The sequence below is a fragment of the Heterocephalus glaber genome, unplaced genomic scaffold (genome assembly GCF_053883595.1).
Source record: "Heterocephalus glaber isolate CG9 unplaced genomic scaffold, H.glaber_assembly_v1.0 deba00000594, whole genome shotgun sequence".
Classification (NCBI taxonomy): Eukaryota; Metazoa; Chordata; class Mammalia; order Rodentia; family Bathyergidae; genus Heterocephalus; species Heterocephalus glaber.
In genome coordinates, this window is record NW_028258151.1 from 19,180,842 (window position 1) to 19,198,858 (window position 18,017).

Genomic DNA, 18,017 nt, shown 5'->3' on the forward strand with positions numbered 1-18,017 from the left:
CAGCAGGGACATTACTGCTGACATCTAGAGGGTGCAGTCAGGCATCAGAGTTCCTTTTGCTTAGTGTAATGATCTCATGTTCCTACAGGAGATGAATGAATGTAAGACATGATGCCTACATTTAATGCGTGTTTTTATGTACATGTACTTACAGGTGTAGATGTCCAGTAATGTAAAATCTCCACTGCAAACAATCTCCTCGTTTATAACTGTGGAGCGCCTACTTTTGCATATTGTGATTTTTATCAGGGGCTGAAGTTGCATAGGTTCTTTCTCCTTAAACATACTCCTTTTTATTATTGTCTGAAAATTATTGTGTGTTGCAGAATGTAATACCTGGAGAGTGTGAGCTGAATTCCAGGCTTTGTGAAGACCCTAGAACAGGAGACAATGAGCTGTGTCATTTTTCTGACCTGGCACTGTCTTAAATGCCACCTCTGGGCAGCTTGTTTTCTCATCAGGAAGCGTTGATAAAAGGACCTTTAAAAACACACTGAGAGGTTTGTTTTAGGTCACACTGGTCAGGGTTGGTTCTCCTTGTCCTGTGTTGTAAAGGCAGCACTGCTGACCCGGTGATCTGCTTTGGTACGTGGGAAAGGCCCTGTCTTGCTCGGCCACAGTGTCTGGCAGAGGAAGGTTCAGTAAATCACCCAGAACAACACAGGAGTCTGCATGGTGACGTTTTAGAATATCACTTGTAATTTTTTATATGGTTTTTTATAAAATGGGGTCTCACTGTGATGTCTAGGCTAGTGGTCCTCCTGCAGGGGAGCTCTTTAGACTTGAGTGTTAGTCGTCCCCCCGGCTTGCTTAGCCCAAGCCTCCCACAGAAGTGACCTGAGAAGGCAGAGGGCCTCGGGCTGGCTAAGAGAAGGGCTGAAATGGGTGCTGACAGGAGCATCTGGCACAGCCTTAGGCTGTTTGCCATGGGGTTAGGCAGACCCCCGAGTTGATTAGGTCATCCAGACCTCTCTCCAGTCTTCTGTTCCTTGTGGCCCCAGAACCTGTCGGGAAGGGGTGTGGATGGAAAGCACGCAGGACTGTCTGGGACAGCAGTCTCTGGATGGATTAGGAGTCCAGGAGGGAAGTGTGGGAGTGCGATATTTCTTGGCATCCTGTGCCCCTTCCCAGAGTTTAGGAAAGGGGTCTTCCCTTGCTCATAAAGGAATCAGGTAGTTTCCAGGCCTGGGGTGTATTTTATCCACACTCCTGGGATTGTTGTCCTTGTACTGAAGGTGTGGGCCTTGTGTCTTCTGGGCAGAAGGGCTCCATGCCCATTCTGGGGTCTCATGGTGACAGCTGCTTCCTGGCCTGTCAGATTTTGGCTGACTCTTGTGATCTGTTTCCTACTCTCCTGTATTTAAAATGAAAAATGGCTTTTAGATGGTAAATTATGAATGTCTCTCATCTTATCTGGTTCTTTTTTTTTTTTTTTTTTTCTTTTTTGGTACAGGGGATTGAACTCAGGACCTTGCACTTGCGAGGCAGGTGACGGAACCACTGAGCTAAATCCCCAGCCCTTTTCATCTTATCTGGAAGGTGTAAAATACTTGAGTACTTCAAGTAAAGAAAAACTCTCAGTATTTGGCGTCTTTGGTGGGCTTGAGGGTCTGGAGGAAGGGACCTTTGACTTTATTCCCTCCTTTGCCTCCTGATGGCATTTGCAGAGCTTGTACTCCGAACCCATTTGTCTACTAAAATGAGCAGCTTTTCTCCAAATGAAGTGAAGTTCAAGTTTTAGTTGGGTGCCTTTGGGGGCAGTTGGATGTCCTGTGGTATAGATTCTGATCAGCATTTCTGCCTGACTGAGAACCGCTGAGGTAGATACCCCAGCTGGCAGGATAGACAGGAACATGTAGAAGGTAGGCAGTTGGTAGGAAAGCTTTCAAGTTTGCAAAGGTGATGTTGCCTGTCTTTATTTGTCCCATTTCAAAGCAAGGGTGCACATATGTTTTGCTGATCCCACCCCCTATTTCTATCTCACTCTCAAGCATACACAAGCTAAGAGAGAACGTCTTCCAAGAACATCAAACTCTCAAGGAGAAGGAACTTGAAACAGGACCAAAAGCCTCCCATGGCTATGGAGGGAAATTCGGCGTGGAACAAGACAGGATGGATAAAGTAAGTGGGTGACCACTGCCTGGGCTGGGCTCCTGGCTGTGTGGGCTGCTTGTGATGGGCTAAGTAGTCCCTCACATTTCCTTAGATTGAAAGTGTCGGGTTGGTTTGTCGGGGGTGAGATCTGCTCAGAGTGACCCTCTTGTCGATTGAACCTACTCACAAAGCTCTCCTGCTTTTCTGGAAGTGTTTTTGAAGTTCTGAGAGGTGCTGGCGAGTTGTTGATATGTAGGGAGGCCCTGAGGGGAGATTAGCTCCTGCAGTCAGCTTTGTGAATGGGACAGAGTCCAGAAGCATCCAGACTGCAGACGTCTTAGTTACCACTGCCTGTGGTTCCAGCTTGTGGCCTAAATTATACCACTCAACAGAGCAGAATCATATCTATGGATCCGGCCCCCTTGTCACATCATTCATGGAAATTCTGCCATTATGTAGCTGACATCCACGTGCCTTGACTGACCTCAGTGCATTATGTCAGTACTGACTGGGTGGTCCCCATGAGCATGAGTGATGGGACCAGGCTGCTGGGCAGATGTTCACGGAAGCTGCTGATAAGCACAGGCACCTTTACAGCACTGCAGGTTGTTCTACCTAAGAGCAGGCAAGTGTCAGCTCGGAGGGCTGGCTGGTTTCTCCCTGGGGAAACGACAGTGTAGACAGCAGCATCTTTGTGTGTCTGCAGTAAAGCAGGTCTGACTTCTGCAGACTCCTGTGCAGCAGTGAATTTCCAGGTCTGAGCATCATGGGATTACTCTGACTGGACAGGTGTTGCCTCCACTGTGGACAGAGGTGAAAGGATCTGCCAGGGTCGGGTTCTGGTGGGTAATTCCACACCTCTCCTTGGCTTGCATGGATCGAGTTAAACATTTGAGCTGGGTGTGGAATGATAAAGCTGTGTCAGAGTGAGGTACATATTATTCCAGCAGCAGAGTAGACTGGAGTGTGGGGTGTGGGCCTGGGAGCACCCCAACCACATCTAGAAATAGCCTGGAGCTGGAAGCTGACTAGGTACCATCTGCAGGAAAGAGACATGGACATTTGCTGTTTCACTTATGTCACTTCCGGAGAGATGTCCTGATGCTGAAATGGGTAATGTGTGGAAAAGAATCATCTTGGGGCTCTGAATACAAGCCTGGTAGCCTTTCAGAGCTGTGGAGCAAAGCAGACAGAATCCTGCATCAAGTAGGTGGGAGCCTTTCCCACCCGGAACTGAGCTTGTGCTCACTGAGATCGTGGGGAGTTACCGCAGAGAGAGGATTATGGAAACTGATTATGGAAATTGGGGTTGGGAAATTACACATTAGGGAAAATGACGACAGTTCATCCAGGAAGAATTTGATTCAAAATGTGCTGGTTTCTGGCTTCTCTGCTGCCGCTTGGACTGTACCTCTTGTTGGCCTGAATCTCACTCAGCCTTGAGCCTGTGGTTTAGGCCTTGTAGCCCAAAAGCTTCCCGTAGAGCCCATCTCTTCCTTCTACCCCAGCTGGCCGCCCTGGGAACCCACCTCCCTCATGCTGGCCTTGGCATCCCCGTCAGCTGTCATTGCCATATTGTGCTGTGGTTTGCAGCGACTCTCCTTTGGCCTGGGCTTTCCTGGGCCAGCACTCATCGCTCTTACCTGTGCCTGGCCTGGTGTCATGCAGGGTGCTCAGGAACATGTGGTGAGTGTGCAGAGCCATGCTTTGTGGCTGACACACACATGGGGTCCTGCTGGCTCAAAGAATCACTCACCGGTGAGTGGGGCTGGTAATGATCCTGCAGCAGTAGGCCCAGTGAGGGGTGCTGGTGCTGTTGCTGCTTAGTCCTGCTAGCTCCTGGGCCTGCGTGTCTAGGAACGGTCATTTTCCAGCTCACGTGAGTACCTTCAGATCGGCCTGTTTTCAGAAAGAACTGATTGTAAACCTGGGGATAAGTGCTTAAGGTCTTTGTAACTTGCCCTCTCCAAAAATTGAAAAAAAAATAGAGAGATCCTTGTGTTGCATTGAGGAACATGTGATAGACACTGCCAGAATCATTTTGGGCAAGGACAGGAGCTTCGAGGTTCTGGTTGTGCCATTGTCTGACCATATTGCCCCCCTTCTGGGGTTGAGATGGCTGTGGTCCATCCTACAGGCTTCTTGCTTGCCTGGTCTCTGCTGCTTCCTGTACCTAAGTCTGTAGGACAGGACTCCACCTGCACTACTATCTAATAACAAGTACAATTCTGCCAGTAGATGATCAAAGACACTTTGGGGAGCATATCTGTTTGGGTCAGAAAGCTGTAACTATTGCCAAATATGGTCATCCTAGCCATATTTTTAGAACCATTTTCTTGTAACTTTCCAATTAAAAGTCATGCTGAGGAATCCCTTTGTCACAGCTGCCTCTCACCACTCTCACTGACATTATGTGGTTGAGATCCTAGAGGCCATAGATGGGCCATTTGCCATGCTTAGGGGGTCCAGAGCTCTTGGCCTGGCCATCACTTCAGCCTGAGCTGTGACAGTAACAGCTCCAAAGGCTTTCATCATTAGGATGCGTGGACACTGAGGTGCCTGCTGAGTGTCACTGATGTGTTGAAGACTGCCCAACTTAGAGGCCAAACTCAGCATCTGCAAGTAACCGACCAATGCAGGGAGGTCTGGAGCCTCACTGTTAAGTGTTTGGTTGTGTGTGGGCCCTCCCTATGCCTCCAACTGGGTTACCTGTCCTCACTACCAATGAAGGGGTCGCCAGGGGATTGCCCACTGTGGGCCTTATTGTGCTCGGTGTGAGGAGCCGCTGGGGCTGGGGCAGCACTGTAGTCACAGGGTTGAGACTGCTGTGTTGGGTGGAAGAGTCAGACACAGCCAGAGACACTGTGCTGGTGAAGAGGCACAGGTGGGTTCCCCAGAACATCATTGCTGGAGAAGGCTGCCCCTCAGGCCATGGTTTGCAGATCCCAAGGTGGGAAGCAGGCCAAAACCCCAGGCTGTTCTTCCTCACTTTGTCACCTGTTGGATATGTGGCATACAGAAGGTTCCTGAACCTGTGTCCTCCTGATGGGGGCTGACAAAATGTTGTTGACCCTGGAGTGAGCCAGTTTGGGTGACAGTGCCTACAAGGCATGTGTACTTAGCTGTCGATTCCAAGTCCGTGTTATTACCAAAATATATGTTTGTATGTGTTGGCAAAATAAATATTTGTCCTGATTTGCTGTTCATATAGTATAAAAAAGCCCTACTCTTTTAATAGAGTAAATATATTGCTAGCGGTCTCCATGTATATGGGTCTTATGAATTGTGTTGTCAGCTGCCACCTGTGACCTTTTTCCACACCCTGTCGCATCTGAAGCTCCTCTCTGGGTCAGGAGCTGTGGCCTGGGAGCCCTGGAGCTGCAGTGGAGGAGCCCTACACCAGGGACTCAACTGCTTGGGCTGCGGCTCCTCCCAGGAGTCAGCCCTGTGTCTGCTGGCATTGGGTGCCTGGAGGAGAGGTCCACCATTCTGGCCTAGGGTGGCCCTCCTCGGCCCTGCACCTGGGCTGTTAATGTTTTGCTAGGCTTGGTGCCTGATACTTTATTTTTGGACTCTATTCCAGTCAGCTGTTGGCCACGAGTATCAGTCGAAGCTTTCTAAGCACTGCTCTCAGGTCGACTCAGTCCGGGGTTTTGGAGGCAAATTTGGTGTGCAGATGGACAGAGTTGACCAGGTGAGTGATGGGCACAGAGAGTGGCCCTGCTCTCTGCTGATCACACTGCCTCCCACACCGACATGCTGCTGCTGTGCGTGTCCTTCAGGCCACTTGCAGCAGTGCGCAGGGAAGGCTGTTTGGGTAAGAGTTGGCAGGCCTCTGTCCCCAGGATGCTCTGAGAGGATGGGCGAGCTGGATGGGACAGCAGGGTAGTACCATGTAGAGAAAGGCCTTTGACAAATTGCCTATAGAAGTTCCTGCATTGCTATCCACTCATCAGGTGGACCGGGGTCCTTCTCTAAGTGCCCTCAGCACAGGACACCCTTAGATTTATTGCCTAAGAATGTATCAGTAGGGATCATTACTAGCCCTTTCCTTTCATATATGTCACTGTGGCAAGTGCCGCTCAGAGTTCTTTCTGGGAAGCATGAAACCCTCGTTTCCACGGCTGCAGGCTGTGTCCAGATGTTCTGGCAGGTTCAGGCCTGAGCCCGTTCTGATTCCCTTTGGGTCAGGGCCGTCAGCGCCTTTTTTTATAGCATGGCAGGCAAGAGCCTGGGTTTGGGCAGACCTCAGTCTGTGTTCCAACTTTTTGACATGCTAGCTGTCATGGAATTTCCATGTCAGTAAAATAGGGTTCATGCTGATCCCTAGCTCTTGGGGCTGTGTGGGAAGCAGAGCAGATACTGTGTGCACAGATGCTCACCATTGTGCTTGGCTCCTGCTGCTATTTTTGTTACTAGTATTCATTTTGTTCTTAGGATAGCTTATGTGAAGAATGAGTTTCTATGTGGCATAGGAAATTGTTCTAGATTGGGATTATGTTGCTAAAATACATTAGCTGAGCATGATCTTTAGCAGCCTGCTGGGAAGGAGGCCACACTGCCCTGGGTACAGCATGACTGCAGAGTTAGCCAGATTGGAACTATGTTTTTGACAATTCTGGGGATTGAACCCAGAGTCTTGCACCTGCTAGCAAGCACTCTGCCACTGAGCTGCACTCCAAGCCCTTTTTATTTTGAGACACAGTTGCACTAAATTGCCCAGCTGGCTTCAAACTAGCCACCCTCCCCCCCCCCCCCCCCAGATTATGGGCGTGCACCACCGTGCCTGGCTATGGAACATTTTATAGCAATAGCATGTAAACTCACAGCACCAGAGCTTTTGCCATTAATTTAACCTGCACTTAACTTAGGAAACCAGTCAAAAAATAACATGGTTTGTGGTTTTTGAAGTTTTATATATATTATGAACTCAGAGTGACAGTTTTAGAGGCATTTAAAAGTGCATTTTGTCTTTTATTTTCTGTACTTTCAGTCTGCAGTAGGTTTTGAGTACCAGGGGAAGACAGAGAAGCACGCCTCCCAGAAAGGTGAGCTGTGGAATGTGTGGATGGGACAGAAGCAGCCCTGTAGGCAACCCAGCTTTGAGGGGAGAGCCCCGAGGCCTGGTTGCCTGAAGCCAGCTCCTTGTGGGGAGGGATGTCATCTAGGGAGAGTTCTGCTCTCTGAGTTCCTGAGTCACCTGGATGTACTGTCAGGCAGCACACACAAAGCTCTGGCATCTGGTGTCGTGATGCCTCCCAGCTTGCTGTGGAAGCTGCCCCTCTTTTGAGTGATGCTGCTTTCTGGCTTTGTTGGTAAAAAAACAAAACAAAACAAAAAAACCCCAAACAACTAACATTCCCTCCTGAGAATAAAAAGAGTTACTTAACTCTCATTTTCATTATTCACCTATAGTGGTAAGTATGGTAGTGATTAATCTTTATATAACCAGTCTCTGAAGCCATATTTATTTATTTATTTTATTTTTTTGTGGTACCAGGGATTGAACTCGGGACCTTGTGCTTGCAAGGCAGGTGGCGGCACCACTGAGCTAAACCCCCGGCCCCTCTCTGAAGCCATATTTTAAAGACAAAAGTGTATCATCTCCTTAGAATGCTCCATGTGTCTAAATAAATCTGCAGGCGTATTTAATTCTGCCTTTTGTGTGTTATCTCATAATTCAGGAATGAGCTTGTTCCTGAGTAGTGCAGGTGTAGTTAGGCGAGGTGTGGGCATATGGAGCAGTAGGGTCTGATACGTAAGGTCTTCAGCTGCATAGCTTTCTTTATGCCTTGACCTTTACTTGACCAGTTTTTATTTATTTTATTTTTGTATTTATTTTTTATTTTTTGGTACCGGGGATTGAACTCAGGACCTTGCGCTTGTGAGGCAGGTGCCAGAACAAACACTAAATTCCCAGCCCTACTTGACCAGTTTTTAAAGTGAGCATGCCACTTTATTTCTGCCAGAGGGATCGAACTGTCCTGGAGCAGTGGAAATGGATGCAAGCTCTGCTGTGCAGGGGTTGTAAATGTGCCCAGAGTCATCTGTGAGGAACAGTGGGTGGCTTGTCTGTTTTAAGACTTATGCTCTGTTTCTTCACTGCTGTAACCCCTGAACACTTCCGTTTTGCTTAGTTTAACAAGAGTGGCACTTGAGCTTGTCATCGTGTTCATGCTGACTGTTCTCCTGTCTCCTTAGACTACTCCAGTGGCTTTGGTGGCAAGTATGGGGTGCAGGCCGACCGGGTGGACAAGAGTGCTGTGGGCTTCGACTACCAGGGGAAGACAGAGAAGCACGAGTCACAGAAAGGTGAGGGACTTCTCTGCTGTCTTTCTCATGCATTTACGAAAAGGAACGCTGGAGGGGATTCTTCCCTGTATAAATTGGGTTGCATTATACATGCTTTATTTTAATTGAAAGTGTTTTGATGCTCTTTTTCTGTGACTAGATGTGGACTTTTCATGTTTTTAGTGGCTGCTCAGTCTCCTGTCCTATGGAGATTCCATAGACTGCTTAACCATTCCTCCTTTAATGTGAAATTTAGGTTATTTGCAATTTTTTGATGTTAAAAATTGACTGCAGTGAACGGTTTTGTACCTATGTCTTACACATGAGTGATTATTCAAAAGGATCAGTTTCTAAAAATAGAAATGAGGGGTGAAAGCTGTTAAAGTTTTGATAGGAGCTGGATATATGGGTCAGTGGTAGAGCATGTGCTTAGCATGTGCAGGGATCTGCGTTTGATGTTCAGCTCTCCGAAAAACCTTGAAACTTTGATAAATATTGTCAGGTTGACCTTTTGGGGTGCACTGCCTTTTCCTTTTGCTCTTACATACCCTTATATACTCCACTCAAAACTCTTTCTGTTACGGAGGTTGCAGGTTGTCAGAGTCAGGACCTTGCCTGGTGGTCACAACTTCTCCATTCTCCTGCACTGTTTTGTCTGGCCTGAACTTTCCTTTTTTTTTTTAATGACTGCCAATATTTAAACACTAAGCACTGATTTCTTTTGACAACAAAGCCGACAGCATCACTGAAAGTTCAGGCAGCACTGGCTTGGTATTTCCCCTTAATGGCACCTGTGGGCCTGTGGAGAAGCTCAGTCTGGGGTTTGCCAGGGGCCCACCGGTCATCCTGGTGCTGGTATCAGGCTCCTCTCTGCCAGAGTGTGCAGACTCTTGCCCAGACTAGAGTGTGTGCAGCGCTCCCTGGGTCTGCCTTTCAGTCCTGTGCATTACTGGCTCTGAGCAGAAGGAAGCCTCAAGGGCCTCTGATGGCCTGGGCCTTTCCTCATAGGTTTTGATCTCCATGCTCTACCCCATAACCAGGTCCATGAGAGTCATGCTTTGGAAGAGAAGTGACTTTTATTTGTTTTGGGATTTTTTTTTTTACTTTTGGTACCGGGGATTGAACTCGGGTCCTTGGATTTACAGGGCAGGTGGTGGAACCACTGAGCTAAATCCCCAGCCTGAGAAGTGACTTAAGTGACTGGGCTTTGAGTAGAATCAATGTTTCTGGAAGATGTGCCTTTGTGTTCTTTTTCTTTTTTCTTTTTTTTTTTGGTGTTAAATTCTTTTATTGGTACATTTTAGGTATACAACACAATTACATTTCTCATTGGGAATTGTACCTTTACATAATGCATCTTAGTTCTTATTTTTTCCCCATTCCTAGCCTTCCCTTCACCCCCTCCACCCTTCCCTATTTACAAAGACTTTATTTCCATTCCTCAGCATTTTTCCTTTCCCTTCTTTCCTTTCCCCTTCCCCTCCCACTATCCCTACCTCTTTGGACCTTTTCTTCCTATTTTGGATTATTGATTATCTTGTGTGTTCTTTTTCTTAGGAAGTTTTCCTTGGAACATCTCTGCTTGCTTCAGAGATTTTGACACTTGCTGCTTTGGGCATCCTGGCCTCAAGCCTTGTCGTTACTTCCCGCTGTCGTTTGGAATGAGGGATGACATTGTAATTATTAACCTGCTGTTCATCAGCTTTTCACCCTTGTCATAAAATAGCTGAGACAAACACGTCACAGGAGGAAAGGGTTATTTGGCTTATAGTCTCAGTCCGTGGTCACTTGGCTCTGTTGTTTCTGGGCCATGGTGAGGCATGTGACAGAACAAAGCCTTTCCTTCATGGCAGGCTGGCAGGAGGGGCGGGAATAGAGTACTATATCCTTCCAAAGCCCCCCAAAATGACCCACCTCTCCCAGCTAGGCCACATGTCCCAGTTTCCATCACTTCCCACAGTGCCAGCAGCTGGGGACCAAGCCTTAATTAAGCACAGCACCTTTGGGGAACATTCCAGGTCCAAACCATAATGCTTGCAGTCTTTACTATCTTTATGTTTATATTATGACACACAGATATTATCCATATTACTCAGTGATCTTCCAGGTAGTCTGAGTTCTCTCTCTCTCTCTCTTTGTCTTTCTTTCTTCATTGAGTGATAAGTGGGACATGGGTGTACACACCTATAATCCCAGCTGTTGGGAGGTGAGGCAGGAGGATCATTAGTTTGAGGCAGCCTGGACTATATAGCAAGACCTTGTCTCCAAAACCTAAGGGGGGAAAAGAACCTGGGAAACCGAGTAATAACAGTACTTTCTTAATGACTACTAAGACTCATGGGATACTCATTGAATCTGTTTGCTGGTTTTTAAATAGTCTTTTCTTTTTTTTAGATTACTCCAAAGGCTTTGGTGGCAAATACGGTATTGACAAGGACAAAGTGGATAAGAGCGCCGTTGGCTTTGAATATCAAGGCAAAACAGAGAAACATGAGTCCCAGAAAGGTGTCTTTAGTTTTCTCTTATTCTTTAGCTGGGAGAATAATGTGACAGGCATTAGCCAGGACAGAAGGGGAAAAACAAAATGTTTCAGACCACTCTTAAAGTAGACATTTCTTTTTATTAAATATTCAGTTTTGAAACAATCCATTTAACAGATGCCATGGCTCATAACTGTAGACTCAGCTACTCAGAAGGATGAGGCAGGAAGATCTCTTGAGCCCAGGAGTTCAAGACCAGTCTGGGCAACATAGTGAAACCCGGTCTCAAAAAACATAAACCAAAACAGAAAACAGTGAATCCAAAAACACAGCTGTTAAATGAGAGGTCAGAAGTTTATACTTTTTTTGGTTCTAAACTGTAGTAGTTTTGCTTATAATCATGTCTTTGTCCCACACATGTGTCTATAAGTTGTGAGACCGTGATGCCTGGGAGTGCTGGTGTGAGCCATGTGCATTGGGTGGCCCTGTCTGTGTTTAGCTGCAGATTTATCTGAGATTACGGAAGAGTTGATTTTCTGGCCACTCTATGTGGAGGGCCTCTTAATGGATGTTTCACCATGTTTAATGGATGTTTCAAAGCTTTGCAAAAGAAAGGGTGGATTTAGTGAATTATGTGTCTTAAATTGCATTATTAGAAACCTGCTTTCTACATGTGACCCAGGCTGCCTGTTAACACTAGATTATGGCCTTTTATTGTGCATGTAGACTATGTGAAAGGGTTTGGAGGAAAATTTGGTGTGCAGACAGACAGACAAGACAAATGTGCCCTTGGCTGGGATCACCAAGAGAAATTACAGCTGCATGAATCCCAAAAAGGTACATTCTCTTTGCCCATAATTAAGGCCATTTCGAGAGTTCGTGTCCTTTCCTAGACCAGTCACTGTGTTTTGTATTTGCTGTATTCCTGATGAAGTGTTGTCTCACTGTGTGATGCTGTCCTAGAGTTTCAGAAGCCCCTGAGCTAGTGTAGTGCAGGGCTTTCACTCACATGAGGGCTGGGTCTCCACAGCCACAGGACTGTGCCAGTAGCACTGCTGGGCACATTTGCCTTTTGCCCTTGGGGTACCACACTGAAGCACAGTGCATTTAGTCCCTAGTTCTTGATTATAGAGTGGACTATGGTTTGTGCCAGCAGATGCTTCCTTTCTAACCAGAAGTGTTTTATGGTCAGAATGAGAACCTTGACCCTGGGCGAGTCAGTTCAAGGGGAGCAGAGGCCTTCTGTCTGCCCCACCTCAGCAAGGGTTCAGGTACCCATCCTGTGCCTGGCAGGGGTGGGGCAAGGTGTCCTTTGTATTTGATGTCTCTCAGCAGCATGGATGGGACCCTAGAGACAAACCTCCAAGCCTGGAGTGTCTTTACTGAACTACTGAGAGTACAGTTCTTAGCTGCTTCCAGGTCTCGGCTGAAGTGTTCCCCTTTCAAGTTGTTCCTTAACCATTTGAGCCAACTTCAGATTCTCATGCCCCTCCTCACTTACTGGAGCTCTTGTTTTCCCGAAACAATGTGTTGGACATTGCACACACTCATGTGATTCTAATGCAACCTGTGTTTCCTCTCTTGGTTGTTTTCCTCCATTGTCACATGTGGATTTCCAGATTATAAGACTGGTTTCGGAGGCAAATTTGGTGTTCAGTCCGAGAGGCAGGACTCCTCCGCTGTGGGGTTTGATTACAAGGAGAGACTGGCCAAGCACGAGTCCCAGCAAGGCACAGTTGCCCCCCGCCTCTCCCACCTTCCCTTGCAGTGCAGCCACTTCTAGCACAGGCTTTGCGGTTAACCTTGGTGCTGCAATAGCTTCAAGTCACCAGCTGTCAGGCCAGTGGGCATCCTTAACCATTGAACTAAGCTCCCCTTCTTCCCATTTTTTTTCCCTCTGACCTTTTAGAGGAAAGTTGGGGTTAGAAATGAGTGAGTTTGGCCTAGGGATTTAGCTCAGTGGTTCCAGCGCCTGCCTCATAAGCGCAAGGTCCTGAGTTCGATCCCTGGTACCAAAAAAGAAATGAGTGAGTTTGAAGGTTATGAACTCTAACCTTATAGCATATCTAGTTTCCAGAATGGTCCTCTGGTCTTCCAGCAGTATTCTGCACGCATTTGCTTGCTTTTGACCATGACTTCTCTGGGCCTTGTTGCCTCTGAGGTTAGGGGAGAGGGATTTAGTTCTAGCAGCCCCTGACCCTTAAGCCAGAGGCTTGTTAACAGCAAGGGCTTGAGACAGGCATGTTCTGTGTGGTTTCTGTGTTTCATTGTGGTGGTGGTGCTTTTTGGACAGGGGTGGGTGATTTCGTTTGTTATTTATTTTTTTAATGACACTATCCATGTGTAAGATCACACAGAGCCACACAGTGTGTACACACAGCTGAAAAGGGACCTTTCTAGGGCCACACACTAGAATTCCAAATAGCTGATGCATTTTCCTTAGAGCAATCACTTGGTCTGCACTAAAGTTCTCCATCAGAGAACTTGGTTACTAGAATCTGGACACGTTATTGAACGGTGATTTCCAACAGTGCAGGGCAGAGTAGGCTTTCAGCCCAGTGTTAGGAACTGCATAGTGCTCAGGCCTGGGCAGGTGAACACACTTTGGCCTGGTCCCGAAAACTGCATGGAGATGGCCTTTGGTTCTCTGTGGCATTGAGACTGCATGACTTTCAATTTCATGTGATTGCGTGTTGCTGCAACAGACTTATTAGGCTGGTAGAAGTCCACATGGAGCATTTTCTTTCTTTAAAAAAGCAAGAGAACAAACTGCAACTGAGCCTCTATTTAGTGCTGGGTAGAACGGGTGTGCAGGAAACATAGGAGAATAAGCCCCGTGGCTGGTGTGGAAGACTGTGCTAGTGGAGTGGCGCATTGCAAAGGCCTGTCCTGTGCCCCCCTCCTTGGCTTATTTCCTGCTAGCTTGCTGCCCATCCCCTCCCCTTCCCCTGGGAGAATGCCAGAAGCATGCCTACACCTCAGTCCTGCTGCCCTGCCTGTGCCCTGGACATGGGTCAAACACAACTCGCCTGGCGAGGAAAGCTTATCCTGTAGCAGTTCTCAGTTCTTTCCTCGGGCTGTTTCAGACCTGTCTGCATGTACCTGCACTCACCTCGGCCTGGGCCTGTTCTCCACCTCAGAGTAAGTCTTGTGTTTTGTCACCTTTCAGACTACTCCAAAGGATTCGGCGGAAAGTATGGAGTGCAGAAAGATCGGATGGATAAGGTAAGGATCTCCAGCCCCAGATGTGGAGCTTCCTGCCAGCAGGCTCAGAGATTTCTACAGCCCTCCCTGTATGTCAGCTGCTGTTTGGTGGATACCATCGACAGGCACTCGGCTCATGGCTCCGGAAGTCCACCCTTTGAGGTTGGCGTGTGTCACTATGGTAGCAGTGGGCCAACTAACTCACTGTCACATTTCACAGTCAGGTTCTGAACTAGACAGTCTCAGTGCTTGGCCATGGCATAGCAGTGAGTGGCTGGGCTGTCACTGGGTCTTGCAGCTATTTGAACTTTAATTATCAGTGGTAAATCAGATTGGAAATTGAGTTAATATGAGACCATTTATGGGGTCATCCTGCCCTTGACTGTGGTGACAGGTGTCACGTGGGGCCTCTTAGAGCTCTGCTGCCATGAAGCTTCTAGCTGACCTTACAGATGACCTCTCCTAAGGCACTCCCCATGTGACCAGGGCTGATGAGAGAACCCTGGGATCACACAGCAGGGAAGATGGCACAGGCTGAGGGGTTCACAGAAAGGGATACTCAGAGCCCACTTCTGAAGGGTGGGTAGGAGTTTTCCAGGAAAGACAGGGTCGAGAGACTGCAGAACAGAGGACAGAGCATATGTCAGGGTGTGGGGATGGAGTTGCTGCAAATGCTGGAGAAGGGAGCCTTACAAACCATGTAAGGTCCTCACTTTGTTAAGGGGACTCTGGCCCTGGATGGGTTTAGCAGGCAGGGGACAAGAGTGAGGTCTGCCTTGAGAAGCCCCTGACTGCACCATGGAAGCTGGTCTAAGATTGCTGTGAGGAGGTGGCCCCCGAACTCAGAACAAAGTGATGGATTAGGCTGGGGATTGCAAGAGGATGAGTGTCTGATGTCATAGGTGTGTAGTTGACTGAGTGGCAGGGCTGGGGTTTGTCTTCAAGGGCCCTAGAGGAGGGAGGAGCCCAGGTGGCCAATGGGGTGGCTGTGGAGCTGGAGAACTTGGGTGGGGCACATATGGTAAGTCTGTGTGAGCCCTGGAGTTCCTTCAGTTCAGACAGCTGCGGCTGTCTGATGGCAGTGGTTGGGTCAGAGGATGCTGGGCAGGGAGTATTGGTGAGGTGGTGGCGGGGAACCCACAAAAGTGTCTGGTGGCTGAGGGCCTCTCGGACAGGAGGAAGGAAGGAGCTAATGAACGAGTGAGTCAGAAGTTGTGCCTTTGTGGTTTGGAGCTGAGGAAGTTTCCATCTTGTGTCTGTGGTTGGTGTCAGTGGTGATGACAACGTGGAACTTGCAGACACTGTGGAAGTAAGCATGTGAGGTTGGTATTGCGTCTTCTAAACCTGTGTGTGGAACATCATGATTCTCCCTTGGAACTGTTGTATAGTCACAGAACCCAGTGTTGACAAGGCAAGGCCACTGCCCAGGACCCGGGCTGTGCTATGAGGCTGTCCCTGAGAACATGGTGGGTCACTGAGAACTTGAGTCTGCAGTAGACCCCGTGGCAGTGGATATCAGGGTGAGGCCAGTGACCTTGCATTTTTGGAGGTACCAGCCTGTCCTGTTGTGGACAGGAGGGAGGTTCCACCAAGGTCAGCTGTGATAGGCATGAGTGGATCAAGGGCAAGAGTGGTCACTCTTGTGGATCCTGGGGCCAGGCTGGACTGGGAAGGAGGGTGGAGCAAGGCTGAGGTCTGGAGGAAGATGGCAAGTGGGAATGCTTGCTTCGGCAGCACGTATACTAAGATGGCAAGTGGGAGGGGCTGTGGTGTGGCAGTTGGTCATAGGCTGGAGTGCAGCTCTGTGGGAGGATGCTTGCCTCACATGTACAGGCTGGGTTCCCTTCCCAGCATGCAGAGCGAAGGTGGGTCTTTGTTTGGGTGTATTGTGAGGAATGCTGGGTGCAGTGGGCTAGGAGGGGATGGTATGTAGGTGATATGGATGGGGAGTGGGTATGGATGGAGAGATGCTCCTGCCTGAGCAGCGAACTAGAGGCCTCCCTTGTGGGCAGCAGAATGAGAGGACTCAAGAGCCACCCTCCAAAGACAGAGGGAGGAATCAGAGGGCTCTGGCCTCACCGCCTACCCTGAGGCTACAGGGCAGGCAGAAGTCCCCTGGACAGCTTGGGAGGGATTGTTCTGGAAAAGGTGGGAGACTGTCTAGGGGCAGTGTGTTTAGGAAGAGGGAAAGGGTTTAATCAGGCAATCTGAGCAGGTAAAGCCGTAGACTCAACAGAGATGTGTCTAGGGCGAAGGCTCGTAGATTCCATGAGCTCTCTGGCTGGATGTGTTGGGCATGGGAGTGGGAGGGCAGGAGGATAGTGGCTGCTCTGGTCAAGGTGGGAGTTCGTTTGGGGTGGGCTCTTGGGGTCCCCTGTGGAAGAATGGGTACTGGGGAGGTCAGTGTGAGCCAAACTCCATTTTGGTCTCCTGTGGGCAGCTGGAGCTGCTTATGCTGGAGGAAAGTGTGGCTTTGCTTGTTTCAGGCAGCTGATGGACTACCTTGGGTGGACCCTGCCTTTGGGCCCTGTTCTAATGTGCTGTGTGGGGAAGCAGTGAGCGTTCTGAGCCTGAGTGCTTCTGTCAGAAGTGGTGAAGTTCAAAGTGGAACTGAGGAAGGTTATTAATCTCCAAGGACCCTGTCAGCCTGTGCCTGGGACCGCTGCTTAGGGCCTGATGTCACAGCAGGTTCCATGGGATGTAGCTGAGAGCACAGTTGAAATGAAGTGGTGGTGTCGTGCTTATGGGGACACATGGAGCATCTGGCCAGGCAAGGCCTGTGTGTCCCACAGAGCAGAGGATTCCAGGGAGGGCGGTGGGCAGGCTTGAGGAGCAGCACCCAGGTGGCTTGTCACTGAGTGGATAGAAGGACGTATGTGTGGCACTGACTCATGGTCAGCAGCAAGTGTGTGTGGAACCATTGCTGTGCCTCAGTGAATCTGCAGAACACAGTGGCAGAGTGGAAAGTCTTAGGCTGCCTGGGTCTTTTGAGGGATCTGAGGAGGCCCTAACATCTCATCAGGTGGGGAGCAGAGAGGAGCATGCTCCTGATTTCTTTTTCTGCCTCTGCAGAATGCATCCACCTTTGAAGATGTGGCACAGGTATCCTCTGCCTATCAGAAGACTGTCCCTGTTGAAGCTGGTGAGTCCTCCACAGCCCCCAAAACACTGTGTAGTCTTCCCCGAAGGAAAGTCCATGCCCCAAAGTTTTCTTTTTTTTTTTTAAGAGTGCCTCATTCTTAAATCTTTTTTTTTCCCATTAACTTGATTGGTACATTTTCAGTATAAAATACAGTTACATTCATCATTGGGATCTTGTACCTGTACATGAGTATCTTGGTTCTTACTTTTTCCTCATTCCCCTGCCCTCCCTTTACCCCCTCCACCCTTCCCTATTTGCAAAGACTTTGATTCCATTTTTTTCCTTTTCTTATATTTTTTCTTTTCCCTTTTTTCCTTTCCCCTACTCCTCCCACTTCCCCTGTTCCTTTAGACCTTTTCTTCCTGTTACACAATATCAATTATACATTTTTTAAATTACAATATCAAGATCTAGGAGACATTACCACAGATTTTACTGAATTTAAAAGGATATAGAAAGCATATTTCAAAAATCTGTTTTGAAATAAATTTGACAACTTCTGAGAAGTACCTTGGAAGACAAATTAATGAAACTAACTCTGGAGGAAATATAAAATTTGAATAGCATCTATTAAAGAAAGTATATTCCTAGCTTGAAAACGTACCTATATGACAACAGCAGGCTCATAAACATTTTAACTGATAAATTATATCAAACAGTTAAAGCAGAAAAAAGAAGGAACACTTCTCCCCTCATTTTAGGAACTCAACATTGTGCTAATCCTAAAACTGGATAAAGATAATAGAAGAAAGAAGTATGAACACAGATAGAAATTTTTAACAAAGCAAACTAATAGAAGTCAGGTC

The 18,017-nt window shown here is 48.0% G+C and overlaps 1 protein-coding gene across 13 annotated transcripts in view; it reads left to right on the top strand.

The window, feature by feature from the left end:
- Positions 1 to 18,017, top strand: part of Cttn (cortactin) — a 42,171-nt gene that overhangs the window by 6,289 nt on the left and 17,865 nt on the right. For 8 of the 13 annotated variants that reach the window (XR_015448949.1, XR_015448948.1, XR_002397349.2 and 5 more), the window contains exons 4-12: positions 1,992 to 2,121; positions 5,678 to 5,788; positions 7,088 to 7,142; positions 8,296 to 8,406; positions 10,780 to 10,890; positions 11,592 to 11,702; positions 12,485 to 12,595; positions 14,035 to 14,090; positions 17,142 to 17,211. Coding sequence is in view for 7 of the 13 variants with exons in the window: in XM_004852144.3 (XP_004852201.1) it covers positions 1,992 to 2,121; positions 5,678 to 5,788; positions 7,088 to 7,142; positions 8,296 to 8,406; positions 10,780 to 10,890; positions 11,592 to 11,702; positions 12,485 to 12,595; positions 14,035 to 14,090; positions 17,142 to 17,211 (866 nt within the window). In the remaining 6 variants the exon portion in view is untranslated. The remainder of the gene's footprint in view (positions 1 to 1,991; positions 2,122 to 5,677; positions 5,789 to 7,087; positions 7,143 to 8,295; positions 8,407 to 10,779; positions 10,891 to 11,591; positions 11,703 to 12,484; positions 12,596 to 14,034; positions 14,091 to 17,141; positions 17,212 to 18,017) is intronic. The other 5 variants (XR_015448951.1, XR_015448950.1, XM_087205480.1 and 2 more) reach the window with 1 other exon arrangement.